This window comes from Prionailurus bengalensis, chromosome A3 (genome assembly GCF_016509475.1).
Source record: "Prionailurus bengalensis isolate Pbe53 chromosome A3, Fcat_Pben_1.1_paternal_pri, whole genome shotgun sequence".
Classification (NCBI taxonomy): domain Eukaryota; kingdom Metazoa; phylum Chordata; class Mammalia; order Carnivora; family Felidae; genus Prionailurus; species Prionailurus bengalensis.
The window spans coordinates 128,921,694-128,942,849 of NC_057354.1; the positions used below are offsets into that span (position 1 = coordinate 128,921,694).

Consider the following 21,156-nt stretch of genomic DNA (forward strand, 5'->3'; position numbering starts at 1 on the left):
TTAGCATGCAGTACTTACACAGAAGCACAGGTGATACCTTGGGCTTGCAACTGGCATCTGAAGTGTATGTTTGGGAGTGTGTGTGTGTGTGTGTGTGTGTGTGTGTGTGTGTGTGTGTGTGTTGGACAGGGGTAAGTCTTGTGAGATTGAGCCCTTAACCTGTGGAATCTGATTCTATCTCTGGTTTGATAGTGTTGAATTCTTGGAGACTTTGCTGGTCTGAGAATTGCTTGATGGTGTGGGGAAAAACCTCTGCACATTTAGTAACCAGAAGTGTTGTGTGTGAGTAGGAGGCTCGCAGGGAAGACACACGTAGTAGGGAAGAACTGGATTTCCCCTACACAAGTGAAAAGCTGAGTTTTTTCCATTTTAACATCTGTATGCATATAGTAGTGCACTCTGTTATGGCGGAGTCTACATTTTAGTGAATGGGGACAGACAATAAACAAATACAATAAAACACAGTATATAGCGTTTTGGGTGATAAGTGTTACGGAAAAAAAGCAGAGAAGGTTAAGGGAGATCTACAGTTCAGAGCAGGTGGTTGCAAATTTAAAAACAAGCAATCAGAATAGGCTTCAGAGATAAGGTGACATATGAGCAAAAACTTAGAAATAAGGGAGAGACACAGACAAATATCTGGGAGAAAACCTTCTAAATAGAGGGGACAGCCCATGTAAAGTCCCTGCAGGGGAAATGTGCCTGGTGTGTTCAGAAGGAGAAAGGCCCCTGTGGCTGAAGGTGGTGGGAGGAGGGGGGAGGAGCAGGCGAGGAGATGAGAGGCAAGGGGAGCTGGTAGGTGAAATAGGGCAGGCTTTAAGGTCATTTAACTTGGAAATAAATGGGAGGCCTAGGCTTCCCAGCTGAGGCTTTTAATTGCATTATTGCCTAACGCATCTTGATGGATATTGTGCAATTTAATTCCTGCAGGAAATGTTCAGTATTTGTGTTTCTTTTGAATGTGAGACAGGCTAATTCCTTGCACACTGTACATTCATTAGGTTTACAATAAGCTCTGCTTTCAAGTACAGGGCTTTCCACATAGAGGCACTTGTTAAATGAATAAATGAACAAATGAGGCTGGCATTTTAGCTCCCTCCAAGTAGGTTCTCAATGTATTATTGCCAGTTTCTTGCCTCCATGCCCTTTTCTCACTTGGGCTCTATTCAGCTGCCTGTGCTCTTTCAACTGTATATTTTTCTGCCTGTCTTTGCCCATCCCATTTCAACTTGCTTGAGACGCTCTCCCCAAACCTTAATTCTGCCTAATATTAAAGACCCAGGACAAGCTCCACTTCCTCCGGGAAGCCGCTCCAGACTCTCTGAACTTTGTTGCCTTTTCTGAGCTCCTATAGCATTATTCGTCTGACAGCAATCATTGGTTTAGTATCTACCGAGTTGCATCATTTTTGATGTTTATTAAAAAAAACCAGTTTGCACTCTTTCTATGCATTTGCCAACAAATACACGAATGAATGTTAGCATCTTAGGGAGATACTTTCACCATTTTTGTTTTATAGAAGCTGGCTGGATACCACGGGCTCAGACTTGGCGCATCTGACGCAGATTAATAAACAGGCAGTGCACCGGGACCAGGACCTAAATCGTACTCCAGACAAGCCAAAGTCACCGTCCTTCCTATTCATTAAAGGGTTAATCTAGCACTTCCTTTCCACGCCCAGCTCCACGCCCAGCTAACTCCACCCCTCCCAGGGAGTCTTAAGCAGCCGCGGTGCAGGAAGCTTGTCCTTGGCGGGATGCCGTAGTGGCCCTGTCCCGGTGGCTCAGTTGCCCCGCGAACATGGCGGCCTCCGAGTCAGCGCCGGCGGTGAATCCAGGCACCGCGGAGGCTGAGGAGGAGACGATTCTCTATGACTTGTTGGTCAACACCGAGTGGCCCTCGGAGACAGAAGTGCAGGTGAACCAGGCCCCTCCAGAGCTGCGGCCAGCATGGCGCGGACGCTGTCCGAGCAGAGCCACGTAAACTAGAGCCACGTAGGGGAGTGGAGCTGGGTGGGAGGGGGAGCAAGGTTCCGCCGCTTGTACCGTCACCTTGGCAACGGCACCGCGGGCTATCTGGGGTCTGGTTCCGCTAAAGCAGGGGTACCTGAGATCCCTCCTGGGCTCCCAATTCTGTTGTCGGGATAGAACCTCGGGCTCTGGGTCTCAGTTTCATTGTATTTGGAGGGGAGGCACAGCGTTGGGACTCCAGGGCCCTTCTGCTGTCTGGACTCTGGGTGGTCCTTTCGGGAAGGCGAGGCAGGAGCTGAGCAGGGCTGAGCCTCATCTGCAGCGGGAGAACTTTCCAGGACCCTACAGTCATCTCAGCAGCTGGAGGGCCGCCACTGAAACCTTTACTCCTCCTTGGGGCTGAATTGCGCCCATTCTTGTGTACTTCAGTAAAGAAGCATTTAGTGTGCTTGTATGTCCGTCCGTGTCCCAAATACCGTGTTGGGCGCTGGGCATAGGAAGGTGAATAACTTTTGTGGTGCCTGCAGTCTAGACTGGGGCTAGTCCAGTAAACATTTTTCATCACTTAGCGTAATTGCGCTGTGCTGGTGGTGTGAACAGAATGCTGCCAGAGGGAAAAGTGAGGAGGTGCTGATCCGCAGTTAGGTTTCCTGCTAAAGAAGGGGTTCTAGAGGTTGGTAACCTGCACTGGACCTTAGGGTCTGCAGTCATTCCGTAGAGAGGGGCCTCTCAGCGCAAGGTGAATAGTAGGGGCCAGGAACCCACATTTATTCAACACATTTTTGAGTGCCTAACTTGTGCCAGTCATTGTTTTCGACTCAGAGGATGCAGCAAGGGCCAAAAGGACTTTTATTAAAATCAGGCAGTCCCACCATATGGATTCTTTTTTCACATCTTTCCTGGGTGTTTCTTTACTGGAGAAACTACTCATTTTCCTATAAAGTTTGTAGTTTTTCTTTAACCTCCTTCCCCCTTGCAGTTTCTGCTTGTCTTGAATAATGTATTTTTTAGGCTGGCAGAGATCTGCATACATACTACTGTTTTTTGAGTACAGTATTTACTTAGTTTATGTTTGTCTTGAACAGAGTGAATATTGTAGGTCCTGCAGCTAGGATGTTGTTGCTGCTGCTATTGGTTGAACAAATACTGGTTTTCACTGCGTAGCACCCACTGGTTAATTACAGGAATGTTTCAGAATGCTTAACATTTTAAATTGATTAAAAAAAAGAAGCAGAGTATCAGCTTACATTGAAACCTCGGAGCACTTTTTGTTTTTTGGTTTTTTTTTTTTGGTTCTATTGATTTCAGCTGTCTAACTTCAAGCTCTTGGAAGGGCAATTGCATCGTATTCATCTTTATAACCCTCCCCGGGACCAAATTGTGTCTTAACTGCAAAGCGGATAATCAGTTCATGTTTGTGGAATGGAATCATTTTTCTGTGCTTTTAAGACCTATCTGTCTGCCCCTACTGCTCCTTCCTTAACAGTACATGAGTGCGTTTTATTCATTATTTGTTGCTTCTGCGATTGTTTACCCTACTCGGTTTAGTCTATACTTAAGGAACTATTTAATACAGCAATTGTATATCAGTGTGTTAGTGGGATTTCCTCTGTGGGCCTACAACAAATAATAAGCTTGCCTCCCAAGATACGAGTTTATTAATCCGTATGACCACTTTTCCAAGCAAAACTTATTTTAGGCCACTGTAACCCACCCAAATAGCCTGTGCTGGACTGGCAACTAGTATGGTCTTGGGCTGGTGTTTTGCTGTTTGGTGTTTGAGGGGCACTTGGGTGGCTCAGTTGGTTAAAGGTCCGACTTCAGCTCAGGTCTTGATCTTGCAGTCTGGGTTTGAGCCCTTCATCGGGCTCTGTGCTGACGAGTCAGAGCCTGGAGCCTGGCTCCTGCTTGAGATTCTGTGTTTCCCTCGCTCTCTGCCCTTCCCCCACTCATGCTCTGTCTCTGTCTTTCAAAAATGTATAAATGTTAAAGAAAAATTAATTACGTGATGTTTGGTATTTGACTTTCCATCTTGAATCTTTGTATTCCCTAGCAAAGTTTGTGCCGACAAATGCCTATAACTCCACTGTGCTCAGTTTTGCTCCCACTGTTTTCAGTCCTGCTTTTCCTTCTTTTGTCTCTGAATAGTAGTTTTTAAATACTGGTAGCTGTGCCCTGTACTGAGCATTAGCAAAAGAATATAATTTTACATGTTGTGTAAGTATCACAAGAAAATTCTCAAATGTAATACATTTTTCTTTCCAATTGCAGTCTAGAGGCAACCGAAAACATGGTGCATCCTTTATCATCACCAAAGCAATTAGAGGTAATGTAGCTTATTTATTTTTCTCTATATAATGATAAGAGCAGATAATTTTTTTCCCATTTCATTTGTAACTTTATTGTTTTTGAAACTTTAGGAGTTTTAAAAATGTTCTTTAGACTTATAACGGAAAGCCTGATAAAAGTGAATAGCATACATGTTACCTGAATTTAATTTTTTATATGTATGCATATTATGTATGATATATGGGTATATAGGTGTATATGCCGATATATGTGTGCATACACACATTTTTAATGCAGTCGAGAGCTAAAATATGGCTTAACTTTAACCATTATGAATGTATTCTAGAAGAAATGAAGAAAATCAAATCCAGTGTGGGTCCCAGAGAGTCTAGACATTGAAAGTGAAAAGGCAATGACCAGCTGTTTTAAGTGGTTTACACGATATTTCTGCTACATCTGGCCAGAGTTCTTCAGATTAAATATTTTATCAATCAGAGCATTCATGTAACTGCTGACAGAGTTTACATATACATACGAGCTCACGGTATCAGAGCAAGTCTTCAGCACTTGTTGCTAAGCTGGTGCTATGGGGACTTTATGTACATTTATTGATACAGTCCTTTACCAGACAAGCAAGGTAGGTACTGTTATGACTTCGTGTTTTTAGATGAGGAAATTTGCCCAGGATTATTCATTTGGAATTTGACTGCATGTCTTTCTGCCTCCAAAGCTCATCCTCAATTCATCCGCTGGTGAATTTGAGCTACTTACACAGAGAAGATTCAGTTTCAAAGGAGTCGAGTACTTGAAATTAACTATTTTATCTCCTGATAAAGATTATTTTCTGATACAAGTGCTAGCATATTCAGTTTTCATTGTGACTAATGTTTTGAAATTTTGAAAATTTAGAAAATGTACCCAGGTGATAAAATTCATTTAGAGAAATTTAGAGAATATGGAAAACCACAAACTTGAATGAACAATTTCTCATTTTACCACCCAGAGGAAACCTGTTGCCCTTCAGATCTTTTTTCATTGATACACATCTATATGTTCACACACACATACACGTTTTATTTTTTTTCAATTTTTTTAATGCTTATTTATTTTGAGAAAGGGGGTGTGTGTAAGCAGTGGAGAGACAGAGAGAGAGAGAGAGAGAGAGAGAGAGAGAGAGAGAGAGAGAGAAGCCCAAGCAGATTTCACAGTGTCTGCACAGAGCCTGATGTGGGGCTCGATCTCACAAACTGTGAGATCATGACCTGAGCTGAAATCCAGAGTCAGATGCTCAACTGACTGAGCGACTCAGGTGCTGCCACACATACATATTTTGATAGGATCATATAAAACATTATTTGTCAATAGGATAGTTAACGTTAAAAATAAAATTGTCGGTTATTTTACCAGTAAAAATGGGTTTATTCAGGAATAACAGAATTGCAATTCAGGACATGCAAGTTACAGCAAAACTACAGCCAAGTTCAACAGAGGAGGGGAACGTTATTTTCTGGAGGAGGAAGTAGTTGTGAGGAGTTGTTTTGAACTAAAAAGCCATTGGAGAAAAGAGTTCTGGGTGGTGATGGTTTCTCATTGCCCGAATTGCAGAGGTAGTCGATTTCTTATTGGCGATGTGACAGTACATCTCTTCCTTGTTGGGGCCTGTAACAGGATATTTTCTTGTTGATGACTCTTCTGTTGAGGTCTGATGCTTCTTCTTGTTAATGTCAAGTGGTACTGCTCTCCCTTCTGGCCTCCTGACTCGACTTAAGTGAGGTGTCCCTTTATTTTCAGTGTGTTAGAGATTTGTGTCTGCTTGACTTCTGCATTTTAGGTATTATTTTTTAAAATCTTTGCTGCAAAATATAATAGTATCTTAATTTTTGTACAAATATTTTGGTTTTAAAGGGTGGTTACTGTGACTTCTACTGTATGGTTTTATTAAAGCCTGTTCGGTGAAATTTACATCTCAAACCACCTTTACTTTTTTATACTGTTAGAAAATCCTTCAGAGTTTTGAGTGACAAAAATTTGGGCCTTAATATAAAAAAGTACATGATCTTATAAAAGTTACAGTGCATATTAGATTATATTCCCTTATTTTAAGAATTTTGTTCTACATATTTTGTAATGATTCAGCAGTATATTTTAGGTTTATTGTTGATGAAGCTATTTTGAAAGTGATTTCTAAAGAATAGCTGATTCATATTTGGTTTTGCTATTTTTATTACAGATCGTTTATTATTTTTACGCCAATACATCTGGTACAGGTGAGTGTCGCTTCAGAGAATAGTATGAATGTCAAATACAAATATTATCTTATTTATGATTTGAGTTTTCAGAATTGAATCCCAAATTGTGATACAGATGCTGACATTCCGGTGAATAAAATAGACCTTCTCAAACATTTGATAAAGTGACAAGGTAGCTCAGTTGACTTAGGGTAATTTTTGTTCCTTAGTCCTTATTAAGACTATCTCAGGATGACTTCTGCTTTCTCTGAGTATTCTCAGCCTTATCTTGAATGCCCACATGATGTGTCTGTAGCTTGGGGATCTTTTTAAGAACAATTTTGTTTTTTACTGGATCAACAACTCTTGTGATCAGTATTCAGTTGCTGTGCATGGGGGGGCAGGGGGTCCTTTATGTTTCTGTTCTTGGGGACTTTTTAGTTCTTTTTAGTGTTAAGGATGTTTTAGGAATGGTGCAAATTTTCAGCCTTAAAAGAAACAAATGATCATTCTGACAAATGATACAGTTCTGCTCTTAGATAGGTATATAGGGATTGTTTTATAGATTTATTTAACACAGATTTTTTTTTTTCCTTAAGGACATTTAATCTTAAACGCTCCAGAGATAATAGAGACCTTTAGCTCTTCTCTAGGATGAGTTCTGATGTTTTTATGCTTTGTGTGTGTGTGTGTAAATTTAATCTTGTTTTTTAGGGGCTGTGGAGTATGATAGGGTAAAGAGATGAGAGTGGAGGGAGGGGCAAGGATGGGAGAGGAGTTTAGAAGTAGGCTATTTTTTCCTGAGCTCACTGGGTGATCTAGCTTGCTAGTCCTGAACATCTTTGGGAAGTGTGGGCAGAAAATATCCAGTATAGGCAAGTGCACCTTGAAGTGATTGTCTGATCTTCCGGAGGATATGTTTTGTTACTTTCATAAGTAACTGTGAAGTTAACTGAAAAAAGTTCAGTTTTTGCTCTTTCAGTTTATGGTAATTAAAACTAAAGGTTTTGGGGCCAATATTTGTTTCAAGTGGCTTTTTCTTTTAAAGTGTTTTTTTCTCTTTTAAGTATGGAATATTACAAACAGAATTATAGATACTGTAAGTTATAACAGGTTTATTATATTATCTACTTGTGTAGGCACATATGCCTCCATGTGATTTAGGCAGTTGTTTGCTCCAGATAGCCTTCTCTCTCTTTGTGCAAAATGTTACAACTTGAGGTGCCCCCACCCCTCACTTCCCTTGGAGAGGATGGGTATTCTTCTCTTCCATCTGTTGATGCTATCACTCACATGCGTGTTTCCTATCTTTGTTATGGTATTTCTGTAACTACCATGGTATTAAATATTTTGTGTTTTAGAAATGAATGCAAGTACACTGAACATATGGTACTGATATACATGTATATATATATTTTTAACTGGTTTTAAAGTTTATTTATTTTGAGAGAGAGCGAGAGAGTGTGTGCGAGTGGGGGAGGGACAGAGAGACAGGTAGAGAGAGGATCCCAAGTGGGTTCTAAGCCACCAGGAGCCCCATTACTGACATATTTTATTTATTTATCTAAAACAAGTGTTGTCATTTTATTTTGTTTTTTTAAAATTTTTTTTGAGAGAAGGCGCAAGTGAGTGAGGGGCAGAGAGAGAGAGAATGAGGAGAGTGAGAGAGAAAAGCGGCTTGAGCTCATCCCATGTGGGATTTGAACTCACGAACCATGAGATCATGACCTGAGCAGAAGTCAGATGTTTAAAGACTGAGCCACCCAGGCGCCCACCGACATATTTTAATTACAGATCTTTTTAGCCTACTTTTTTTGTTTTCTATTTTACACAATTTTTGTTTTGTTCTTTTTTTTTTTCTTTCACTAGCTTATTTTCTTTATTCTTTTCCACCTATTGTCTTGATTTTCCTCCTGTGTCACTCTTGCTTTGTTGTATCTGCTCACGCACCCGCGGTGGATCCTTCCCTCCTGTCTTTTGTGAATGATGTTAGTATGAGCTTCCGCTTAGCTACTCTTGCACCACTTGAGTGAATTTGACATCGCGGTCTGATCTTGCATGTAGTAAAGGCTTGGGGTTTTGTTTTTTCACAGGGGAGTTCATTCCCATGACCCCATAGACCAAATTCTAGACTCAGATGAGCTTCTAGAACACCCTCCCCCCCTCCCCCGGGGCCCTGGGTAGGCTCCGGCTCTTCCGTCACCGAGTGACGTGCAGTCTCTGATGGGTGCTGGCCTTCGCAGGAGTCTCCCTTCCAACTCCTGTTCTTTCTGTGCGCCTTGGCTCATTTTCTGTCCCAGGTGTTCCCTCCTAATTTCATACCTGTAGCCAATTCTAACTTTAAGTTCCCTTTTCATTTCTAGTGCTTGGAGATTTCTCTTTCTTTCTTAAGAAATTTGTTACCGTTGAGTCAGAATTTCTAGGCAAGCATAGAAGGAAGGGTTTCTTACAAGCTCACCTCTGCTATGTTACTGGCATCCTCCATAACCTTTCCTTAGAAAGCTTGTAACATTTATACTTTTGAATATACCACCATGTTTTTCTGGAAAAAGAGTTATGTACCTGGTCAGAAGTTTCAGATAAGCAATTAGTAACTTTGGATTTTAGGTTTGCCCATATTCGAATTTTATATATATATATATTTTTTTCAACGTTTATTTATTTTTGGGACAGAGAGAGACAGAGCATGAACGGGGGAGGGGCAGAGAGAGAGGGAGACACAGAATCAGAAACAGGCTCCAGGCTCTGAGCCATCAGCCCAGAGCCCGACGCGGGGCTCGAACTCCCGGACCGCGAGATCGTGACCTGGCTGAAATCGGACACTTAACCGACTGCGCCACCCAGGCGCCCCTCGAATTTTATATTTTAATGGAAAAAAAAATCCTCTCTTGTTCTATAGATGTATATGCTTTTTATAACATTTATCTACTTATATGTATTTTTTCTGATTAGATTTTAAGTTGGTTAATGTGTTGTTTCAGCCCTGTGCCTTTTTTGCTCCCTGATGGACTGGTTCGCTTGGTTAATAAACAGATACATTGGCATTTGGTACTTGCAAGGTAAGGTATTAAAAATTGATAGTTTTCTTTAGTGGGGTTAGCACTTCAGTTTCGTTATGGATATTGGGGTCCTTTTGTCTTGCATTCTTTGTTTTTTATTGTATATAAATTCCTTTTACATATTTGTTACATATTATTTGTGTCTCTTCAATGAATTCCACTGTATTGAATCACTTTGTGCACACTTTGGTACCTTTTATGCTCGTTTAATTTTGAGGTCAAAAGTTGGATAATTGAAGGTGTGAAAAAGATAAAAAATAATTTTTAACTTCTTAGAATAATTTCATCTTTGAAGACGGCTACAAATATTCACGTAATTTTTTTTTTTCCCCTCTCTATGAAAGCAATGGAAAAATTTTGGCTGCCGTTCAAGATCAGTGTGTGGAGATCAGGTAATTGTTAATATTACTCCTATTCAGAATTTTCCCTTGAGAAAATTTTCCTTCATTTATGGGAACTAAGTTTTTTGAAGGGCTTATTTAAAGGGCTTTTGCTCTTAACTCCCATAATTTTGTGGGTTGGTGTCAAACGGCAACTTCTGCCAATTACAGGACAAAGGATGCTTTGTTAGAGTCACATGGTCTACTTCCCCAGATCCCTCTCTTCTCCCTTGGGCAGTTTTACTTTTTCAGTAGACCAGGCACATCTTCAGAACTCTGGGAGTCACTCTTGGTTGACTGGTCACTGCTAAGTCCACTAAAACACATGCTCAAGAAGGTATTGAAAAAGTAGGGGCCGCCTTGCTCTGTTGGCCTAAAGCTGTACGTGGAATTTGAGTCTGCAAGACGAAGAGTACGTATTACTTGAGACCAGTGATATTCTCTGTCCTTGGAGACATTCGTCGGTATTATATACACATCTGAAAGTCTTCTCTAAGCTGAGCTTTTCACGTACTTTATTTTTAAGTAATATATCAGTTGTGAAAGAAGTAGCAACAACAGAAAGTAACTCAGGAAAATTAGTTAATTTTTTTTTTTTTTTTTTTTTGGAAATTAGCACTAGCAGACTAAATGTGTTGCACTTCTAAAATTCGAGGCTACTTCTTTCTGCAGGCAAGGCCTGACTCTTGGTTTTCAAAAAATAAGTAAGGAGATCAGAATTTTAGGATATCGGTCAAAACTTTTTACCAATACTTCATTATTTTTGATTAAACATAGTATAACGTGCATTCAGTTGTTCCTACCCCAGTGCTAGCTTTTTGTGCAGTTTCTTTCTTTTTCCAGTTACTCAAACAGAACTGGACCCCTCACCTTTTTGGGGAGTGGACAGAGGGCTTGCCCCCATTGGGGCATTGACTTCAGATGGGGAGGCTTTGTTTTGTGATCCCTCTTGAAATCCTCAGGATGGAGAGGACTGGCACTAATGACAGGCTTTCAAAACTACATTGTTTGGGGCGCCTGGGTGGCTCAGTCGGTTAAGCACCAGACCTCGGCTCAGGTCATGATCTCATGGTTCGTGGGTTCAAGCCCCATGTGGGGCTCTGTGCTAACAGTTCAGGGCCTGCAGCCCACTTCAGATTCTGTCCGTCTGTCTGTCTGTCTCTCTGCCCCTCCCCTGCTTGCACGTGTGCGTGCACTCTCCCCCTCTCTCTCCCCCTCCCTCTCCCTTCCCCTCCCCCTCTCCCCACCTCCCTCCCTCCCCCCTCCCCCCCCCAGAAAGAAACATTAAAAAAAAACTGCATTGTTTAATTTGGCATGGCTTTAAAAAACAGACCCTTGTTCTTTTCACAGCATCAGTGAGCGTCAAGCTGGCACAGTTTTGAACTTGGCACTGCTGGTAGAAATGGGTTTGCACTTGCTCTCCGTGTGCTGTAGTGACGTGAAATCTGTCTGAGATGTGTACTTGTGGTGTGACTGTACAAAAACAGCGGTTAGTTGTCAAAACCTCCATCTTTCTCCCGTGAAATGAGAACATCCGTGGAATGATTTTAGGTGTTAGGGTCAGAATGTGCGTGTGGGGATGGGACTGATATTTGGGCCAGTGAAGAGGAGTTTGACCGGGGGTCTCTAGAACTTGTTGATAACATTTTTGATGAAAGGAATAAAAAAATTATTTGTTTTTATAAAAGGTTTTGCTACTGGATTGGTAGAGTGTAAAATATTTATAAAACTTGTACATACATCCAGCTCTAGGAATTCATTCATGTAGGTGGTGATCGAGATGAGGGGCTGAGGGAGGATTTCCAGGCAGCCGAAGTGATGCTCATCGAAATCTTGGTCATCTGGTCTGTAATTTGCAAAAGCTTTTGGTCACATTAGTGTATCTGAGGTCTCTTACGTGGTAGAGCACGAATTCCAGCAGGAAGCCTTTCAGGAACATACTTCCTATGGATCCTCCCCTTTACGCTCCTGAAATAATCAACACAGTACTGTACTTTGTGATAAGATAACACCGATGACGTTGGGCACCCTTGCAAGTACTTCACAGGTGTTAATTCATTTCATCCTTGCAGAAGCCCCGTGAGGTAGCTTTTGCTATTTTTCTCCATTTTAGAAATGAGGAAGCTGACACAAATGGTTAAATTTCTTTCTTGAGGATTTGAAGTCTGCTGTCCCAGCTTCGGTCTTCCTGCTCTTATCCAGGAATGCATACTACCTTTTGGTCACGTTGTTTAGCCATGTATGCTTGTATTTTTACATGTGGGTTTCCCCTGGTCTAGTTAGCGCCGCTGCTTTGCACAACCCCAGGGTTGTCCTTTCCTCAAAATTCAGTGTGAATGGGCTCTGGTGTCTGTGAGTCCAGCTACACTGTGTGCCTTGGAAGCAGGCCCTGTCTGTTTTCCCGAGCACTGGATATTTCCTTGAACATAATCGGTGCTTAGTTGATGTTTGCTGAATGAGTAAGGTGTTTGCCAGTGGGACAGAGGCAGCAGACGCGGGGAGTGCCTCACCGGGTATAGTCCGCTGACTGCTCAGCCTTGGCAGTCCGTTCCTTCTGCTGAATTAACAGACACACACAGTTTGTAGGGACCTGAAAGGAGAGTCTGAGCGAAGATGTGGAGTCATCATTAAAGAAAAAGGGGTGGGGTAGATCCTCAAAGTAAACCCTGTGAACGGTGGCCGAACCTGAATACTTAAGACCTTTGTTCTTGCTCTTCCACGTGTATTTTGTACTCCGGTGTGAGGAACACGTCCGATGCAAGGTTGGCGCAGTCGTGATAGGAGTAGGCCGCTGGAGTTCGGGAAATACCGTTGATGGTATTAGACTATGAGTGATAACTCTAGTGTCTCGGGTCCTTATTCGTTACTTGGAAGGAGTCATAAATAGCAAATGGCAGGGAAAAAGATGGAAAGCTGAAACACATGTTAGTTTTAGTGTAGAGAGAGCCCTGCCTTTTGTAAGATCGGACTAGGGCCGCTGTGTGTGTGTGTGTGTGTGTGTGTGTGTGTGTGTGTGTGTGTGTGTGTGTGGTGAGCGGCAGGTGGCCCCAGTCACTTGCTCTTATCTGGCACACCTAACCTGCTTGTGTGCGGGGCTCATGTGGATGGAAAGTGACTTGTTGTGAATTGCTACTTTAATCTGTAATTTGGCAGTAAGTAGGTATTATGTGGCTAACGTGTGTTTCCTTTTTTCCTAAATAGTGAAGTAACAATTTCTTATGATTATGGGCTGTTACAAATATGGGAATTAGGAACCATCACAGAACCCAGTAAAAAGCATTAAAGTAAGGGACTCTTCTAAAAAAGGCACCCGCCCCCAAATTTGCTTAAGTGAATACATTTGCGAAGTTTTGACAAAACCAAATTTATGTCTCTCTCCTTCACCTTTCTCAGCGAAAGAGCAATTATTATTTGTGATGATCTGTATTAAGGATGAAAGAAATGAACACTGACTTAGGTCTAGTTTGTGCTAATTTATGCATTATGTCTTCTTTAATCGTTCCCTAAGCAATGAAGGTGATATTACCCATCCCATTTTATTGAGAGGAAGATGAAACTCCTATTAAATATTTTGTCCAGGTTACTCAGATAGAGCTGAAATCAGGTCAGCTTCACTTCAAAGACCATGTTCTTCTCTCTTCCTTGTGGAGGCTGAATACTCAATTTCTTGAGGGAGTTTATTAACATATTTATAATTGGCTTTTGTCATAATACAGTATCTTAATAAATAGCTAAAAATATTAGTGTTTAAAATTTGTTTTAAAAGTAATGCTTAGTCACTTTACCAATATTAGAAAGTAGTTAAGTATTCAAGAAAGAAGAACTACAAATTACAGTTCAGCCAAATGTTGTATGTTCTTTGGAATTTTTCTGTGTGTGTGTGTGTGGGTGTGTGTGTGGGTGTGTGTGTATGTGTGGGTAATACTTAGTCTAACAATACTCTGCATTCTATTTGATACGTCTTCTCTTGATAAGTTTTGAAAATTATGAACATCTTTCCATGTCACATATAGTAATTGCATAATATTTCATTGAGTGCAGTTGGCAAAATCTAATCTTATACTGGGTATATTTTTCTCTTTCATAAATTAGGCTCCATGAATTTCCTTGAGATCTGTGTGTATCTGTAATTATTTCCTAGAGATAACTTCATTATAGAAATTGAGGCAATGGATCAAATGACCGTAGACGTTAAGGTTTTAGATAATTGTTACTAAATTATTTTCTAGATGGTTTACCAACTTTTCATTTTTGAACATATAATAATTAAACTACTTAGGCATATATTTCAAGATCACAGATTTTAAATAGGTCACTGGTAACAAATATGGTCACTTATTAAAGCTATTTGATTTATTAAAACAAGACCTTTTTTTTCTCTTAAAATGTTTATTTTTGAGAGAGTGGGGGAGGGGCAGAGAGAGAGGGAGACAGAGGATCCGAAGCTGCACTGCCAGCACAGAGCCTGATGTGGAGCTCGAACTCACGACCATGAAATCATGACCTGAGCCGAAATCAGAAATCAGATGCTTACCCGACTGAGCCAGCCAGGTGCCCTGATCTTTTTTCTTAAGTGATTTAAACTTTGTAATATGATACAGACCGTGGTTCGTGACCAAAATCAATCTGTGGAGCTTTAAAAAAACATTGTTTCTTGGATCCCATTCCATATTTGCTGAATCAGAATCTCTGGGGAGGGGGCCAATGTCTCTATTGTATTAAAAGACCATGCTTAATCTCATTCTTGTATTGCTGTGTTCTAGGTATAGCTCCATTTCTGGTGAGATAAGGTTGGGAGAAAATGTCACCAACGAAAGGGTCTTGTTTGAGCACAAATCCATGTCTGAGAGAAGGACTGGTTTAGTGTTGTGCAGACAAGTTGTCTCTCGTATCCTTTTTGTGGGGTTTCATAGTACGACAAAATATGTTGTGATGGTGAAACTATTGGCTTAATTTTACACATATTTTGCAGGTCCGCAAAAGATGATTTTACATCCATCATTGGGAAATGTCAAGGTAAGAGTTTCCAAAATATTTACAAAAGGGAAGTTTCAAAGTTGCAACAGTTAATAGTATTTCTTAAAAGTCAGAATAGATGTTAAATATTAACAAAGATTGTTGTGACTTTATTAAATACTTTTAAAACATCTTAACTGATTTCTCTTACTGTCTTAAAATGTTTTGCTTAGTCCATTTTGGACCATTTTGAAGAGATATGAAATTGAAGCTGTTTTTAAAATAAAAGTCTGTGCCAGTTTTGGGATAAAGTATTTGTGTCTCTAATCTTTTTTTTTTTTTTTTTTTGACTTTTTAAAAATTTTAATCTCTACATTCAGTGTGGGTCTTGAAATCATGACCTCAAGATCCATGAGTCACATGCTGTACTGACTGAACCAGCCAGGCACCTCTAGTCTTTTATTTTGAATTCAATACAAAAAAATGTATAAGTCAGGTGTTGGAATTTACTCATTCTTCTGGTGACGCATTCAACACCAATTACTATCCTTTACGTATATGAACCATTTTGCGGGGTACTAGGGATATGACTGTGAACAAAAAGTTACTGTCCCCTACCTCATGAGGTATATAGACACTCAAAATAGAAGTACAAACTGTGACAAATCTGATGAAGGAAAAATACAGAGCAGAGTGAGAGTTTAACCGGGGCTATGTGACAAGATTGTTAAGAAAAAGTGACTTTGGAAATCAGCCTGAAGGAGGAGTAGAAGAGTAGCCATGGGGCGTGTTTCTTTCTGCAGGAGCAGGAGGAAAAGGCAGAGGGAACCTTACAGGAAGAGAAGAATTAGGAGGACGCTAAATTAGGAGATAAATGCAACCACCATGTGTGTCTTACTTGACCTGCAGTTCCATCTGTCTGACCTTGGGTTAGTTAGTTAGTGTAGTAGTTGTAGGAATGAGAACGATGGTAATCGTGGTTGTTGCGATGGTGACAACAGATATGTATGGTGTCCTTACTCTGTGCCAGCCACTGTATTTAGGGTTTCACTTACATTTTCTCATTTAGTTGGAAGAACATGGTGTACATATTTTATCTTATTTTTTATTTTTTATTTTAAAAAAAAATTTTTTTTTTCAATGTTTTATTTATTTTTGAGACAGAGAGAGACAGAGCATGAACGGGGGAGGGGCAGAGAGAGAGGGAGACACAGAATCGGAAACAGGCTCCAGGCTCTGAGCCATCAGCCCAGAGCCTGACGCGGGGCTGGAACTCACGGACCGCGAGATCGTGACCTGGCTGAAGTCGGACGCTTAACCGACTGCGCCACCCAGGCGCCCCCATATTTTATCTTAAAGTAACATTAGGGTAAAATAAATCCTCGACAACGAAAGAAAGCTAGGAGAAGGAAGACATGAATAGTTTTGAAATCTACAAAATACTGGTTATATCGAGGATTTTCCCCAACGTCCACAAGGAAATGCTTAAGCTCCTTGTCAGATGCACCCTCAGTAAGTGGCTCAGGGCGAGTTTCCTTCTCATTTTTGCCATTTTGGCCATGCACATCGGTTCTGAAAATTAAAGATCATATGTTTGGAAAATGTTTTCAGTTTTCATATGAATGGCGATATTCTTAGTATGTCAGAACTGCTCTAATAATTTTATAATTCCACGTATGCTAGTAGGTAAGGTAGTAATAGAGTTCTTATGGAGTTGTCTTTACAAATAGTATATATTATAACTTAAAAGCAAATGTAACATTGCCTATTTGTTTATATAAACTTATTTCTCCTTCTTATAATCTGTTCTTTGGCTCTGTTCCCTAGATTGTCAATGATACCATTAGCTGTACCAAGTCAGTAATCCTTTTTCCTTCTTTTCTTTTTCTCCTCCTTTTCTCCTCCTTTTTCCTTCTCTGTCTTCTTTGACAAGTATTTATTAAGCTGCTACTGTGTGCCAGACACTCTTCCTGGGTGCTACATGTGAAGTGAGGAGTAAGCCTTAGACGACCTGGATTTAAGGGTTTGTAGTCAGTCCATCAGGGGAAGAGACACATAATTCACTGCAGTTGTAGTGAGCGACACAGTGGGGAAGCATTGCCTTAGCTTAATGTCACCAAGCTCTGGGAACCGGTTAAAATATCTCTTGCCTCCATTTCTGCACTTCTGCCATCACAGCCCTAGCACTGGTTTTTAACATTTTCACTGTCTTTTTTTTTTTTTTTTTTTTTTTTAGTAAGTCTCCTGACAAGGTTTTCTTCTGTTTGCCTCTCAACAGATCCACACTTCACACCAGATTCATTGCTCTTAAATGAGAATTCTATCAGGTTACCCTTCAAATCTGGCTCCCCTGCTTTCTAGAAATGCGACCTTGGATGTTACTGTACCTCTCTGTGCTTCAATTATCTGTAATATGGGCATAATACTATAGATTGGGTTGTGGAAACAATATGAGCTAATATATGTAAAGCTCTTAGCATAATGTCTGATGTATGCTAAGTACTTAGGAGACCTTAAGTGATCGCTTTTGCTACTGCTACCAGTACTGGTACTCTGCCTAAAATCTTTCGTTTGTTCCCCACTGACTGTAGAGTACAGCTCATTTTTTTCTGACCTTTCAGTCTGTGTGTCCCTTAAGATCTCCCTGCCATACATCCCGTGTTCTAGCACAGAGCCTCTTGTGCTTTTCCGGCCCCCCCCCCCCCCCCCCCGGCCCCGTGCTTTTCACGCCTTGGTACAGATAGTTCCTTTTGCCTAGAAACTCTCACTTTTATATTTAATTAACGAGTCTTGCATATTTCAGTTCAGGCATCAGCTCTTTTGGGAAACCTCCCTCCCTGCCTGCTTCCTCCTCATTTGTGCATCTTTCTTAATGTTTTCCTTGGACTTGTTTGAACATGTATCACCATACATAGGCTAATCTGCTTTTTTCCCCTTAGTTGTTGCTATGCTTGTCTGTTTCCCGGTTAGACTGTAAATTCTTTGAAGGCAGGGCTCCCATCTTATTCAGCTTTTTTTTTGTTCCTGGTGCCTAGCATGGTGTCTAACACCATAGTAGGCACACGGTTTTTGACCCTATCAAATGGGTAATGACACTTGAGAACTATTACAATAATGTTTGTAAGTTTGTGTGTGAACCAAGTGTATTTGTCTATTTCCTGTGAGTTAGTTTTAGAAGTTCATGACTGTATATACATATAGATTTATAATTTGTATGTAGAGAGAGGGAAGGAGGGAGAGAGAAAGAGAAAGTGAGACTGAGTGAGTGGGGGGTGGGGAGCAGAGGAACAGGGAGAGAGATTCTTATGCGGGCTCTATGCCTGACATGGGGCTTGATCTCACAACCCTGGGATTGTGACCTGAGCCAGAATAGTCAGTCGGAAGCCTAACTGACTGAGCCATCCAGGTGTCCCCTGCCCCCACCATGCTTTTATTCTTACTGCACACAAATGTGTATACATGCCACAAACAATAAGGGTAGATAAGAGGTCCTGTTTGCTTAGTAACCTGTTGAGAATAATAGAAGGAGAGTGGTGTGTGTGCATTTCTAAAGTTTGGAGTACTAGCATTTTCTGAATTTAGTCTCAGTAATCTTCACCAGCGCTTATTAAAGTAGACCAGACCTGGCTTAAATAATGCGTAAGGATCAAGATGTTCCCAGAAGGATAATTTAGGGATAGAGATTCAATTATGATTTTCCCAGTGCTGTGCTTCTGTTGGGTGAGGGCTTGGGGGGCCCGTGGTGAGCTGCTGAGAAGCATGTTCAGCATGTTGGAGTGATTCAGACATGCAAGGTCCTTTTGAGCTGTGGCATTAGACACCCACTCTTAACTAGTACGTAAACTGAAAGATCTACAAGTTAACATGAAAATAGGAAGCTTATCCCTCTGTATTTCACACAAATTATAATATTTGTTAGAGGTTTTAGTGCATACAGTTAATGTGGCAGCATGGATGGGATAATAATGCTTTGCGAACTAATGTTTTATTTTGTTGGCTTCCAAATGTATGAATTTATGACCTTAATGCTGCATTAATGGCTTCTTTCCATTTCATATAATTTGAGGTAATGATCATTTGCTTATTATCTGACTCTTCTTTATAGGAATAACTCTCATATGCCAAATGAGATTTCCTGTGTCTGCCTGGAGAAAAGGAGCCAGATTGTTGTTAATGCATTTTTGAAACTACATATTGCAGAGTCTGCAAACTAAAATAGGAACTGTTTGGTTCCACTTTGATATTTTTCAATTATTGCTTTATAAAATATATGCCATTTGAGAATGTTTTAAATGTGGGTTGCAACTTGTTTTGGCTCTGTTTGCCAGGCCATAAATACTAGTCTTCTCTTCCTGTCTTGAATAGTGACCTAAATACTACCACAAGGAATTAGACTTTTTTTAAACTTTTTAAAATTTTTTTTAGAGCTGTACTATGTTAAGAGATTTTTCTCCTATTTCTGATTTTGAGATCCTGTAAACCAGAGCTTCTGGTACCAAGCAGTAGTTCGCCTGTTGTGAGGAGCTGAGGTTCCCTCAGTGCACTGGTGGCCTGGTGGGCCCCATGACAGCCCAGGCCCAGACACTGTCTTTTGTGTTTTTGTATTTCTAGAACCTGGCTCGATATCTTGATATTTCGTAGCTTCCATCACGTTTCTGTTGACATTCTCTATATACTGCCTATGTTTATGTTTTTCTTTGAATTCCCAACTATGCTATAATAGCTGGTTTGAAGTCCTTGTCTCTCATTCCTCAGTTTGTAGCATTTCTGGGCGTGTTTATATTGTCTGGGTTTTCCCATGATTGTGTATATTTTCCTGCACTTTAGATTGTATGCTCAACATTATGGAGCTGAGTTAGCGAGCCTTGTTATCATCCCTACTAGAGTATTGAGGTTTGCTCTGGGAAGTAGTTAATCAGCTTAATTTTTTAAGGCTTTTTTTTTTTTTTTTTTAAAGTCTTCTAACATAGGTTTAGAATAGCTTTTATTTTGGGGTTAGGTTAGTCCTACTTTATGATGGAGTCTTTCTGGGATGTCTTATGAAAGCTCCGAGTGTTCATGAACGTCTCTCCACTCTGATGAGGTGGAACTCAAACATTTCCCAATCCTCTCCCACCTCTGGAAGTCGCTTTTGCCGATAGTCAGTCCCCTTCTCCTTGGCGGTGTGGCCCTGTGGAATGTGTGTGTGTGTGTGTGTGTGTGGCCAAAGACCCAGGGCTCATCTCCGCACATTTTTCAGTCTCCTTCTCTGCCTCCCTCACTTCCCTCTGGAAAGCTGCCTTTCAGGTGGTTTTCAGCTCTGTAGCTCCCGTGTAGCTCTGTGACTCCATTCTTTATCTGCTCAGTTCCTTGAGATTTGCACGTGCAGCTGGAGGTCTCTCTTCACACAACGCCTTGTTGTGTCTAGAAGGTGCCTAGTCCAGAAGGTGCCTATCGGCTGAAAGCAGCCTCTCCCTGGGGTCACAGTCTTGCACTGCCTGTAGATAATGCCTGAAATGGGTCTTTGACATCTGAAACGGGTCTTTGACATATTTTTCTTTCACGGTAGGAGATCTAGTCTGGAACTAGTTACCCTGTTTATTTTATTACAAAAGCAGTACATACAGGTAACAAATTCAAACAGTGCAGAGGCAGAGAACGTAAAGTTTCTTTTCCATTTGCATTTCTCACGGGGACTTATATTAATGATTTAATATAAAACCTCTGCTTCTGTAAACCTGTACATATATGGATTGACTTTGTCATTAACAAGTCGAGATCCTATTGTGGACTTTGTTCCCAGCTTGCTCTCCCTCTGACTGTATCGATGTCTTTCCTAATCAGTGCGTACAGATGCATTTCAGTCTTTTCGGCGTAGCCACAGTCTTCCCCTGTAAGAATGTGAACCGCATTTTATTCATCTGTTCTCCTCTTGATAGAAATTAACGTTGTTTACAGTGGCTTGTTTCCTTCCTCTTTTTCTTACCCATCTTCTCCCCCATCCCTCTTCACCAGCGCTGGAAAGACATCCTGTTTGTGTCTGGGTGTAGTACTCAAATAGCTACTGCTGTAATTCTTTCCAGAAGGTTCCACCTATATATACAACTATGAAAAAGGTATGATGGAAGCAGTTTTTTTGCTCTGCTGTTACCTATTTAAGAAGTATTTGTTAGGTTCACTGGCAAAGGATAAATCAGTATCTCATTTTCAATTTGCATTTTTTTTAGTTATTAGGTAGAGCATATGTTAAGTGGCTATTTTTATTTTTTTGTGCATTGCTAGATCGTACCCTTTT

General features: G+C 40.7%; 1 protein-coding gene across 1 annotated transcript in view; it reads left to right on the forward strand.

Annotated features, from left to right (window-relative positions):
* Positions 1 to 1,715: 1,715 nt before the first annotated feature.
* NBAS (NBAS subunit of NRZ tethering complex) overlaps positions 1,716 to 21,156 on the forward strand; it is a 339,195-nt gene continuing 319,754 nt past the window's right edge. The window contains exons 1-6 of the mRNA XM_043604496.1: positions 1,716 to 1,917; positions 4,242 to 4,296; positions 6,490 to 6,526; positions 9,469 to 9,546; positions 9,891 to 9,938; positions 14,899 to 14,942. Of these exons, the coding sequence (XP_043460431.1) occupies positions 1,801 to 1,917; positions 4,242 to 4,296; positions 6,490 to 6,526; positions 9,469 to 9,546; positions 9,891 to 9,938; positions 14,899 to 14,942 (379 nt within the window). The 5' untranslated portion in view covers positions 1,716 to 1,800. The remainder of the gene's footprint in view (positions 1,918 to 4,241; positions 4,297 to 6,489; positions 6,527 to 9,468; positions 9,547 to 9,890; positions 9,939 to 14,898; positions 14,943 to 21,156) is intronic.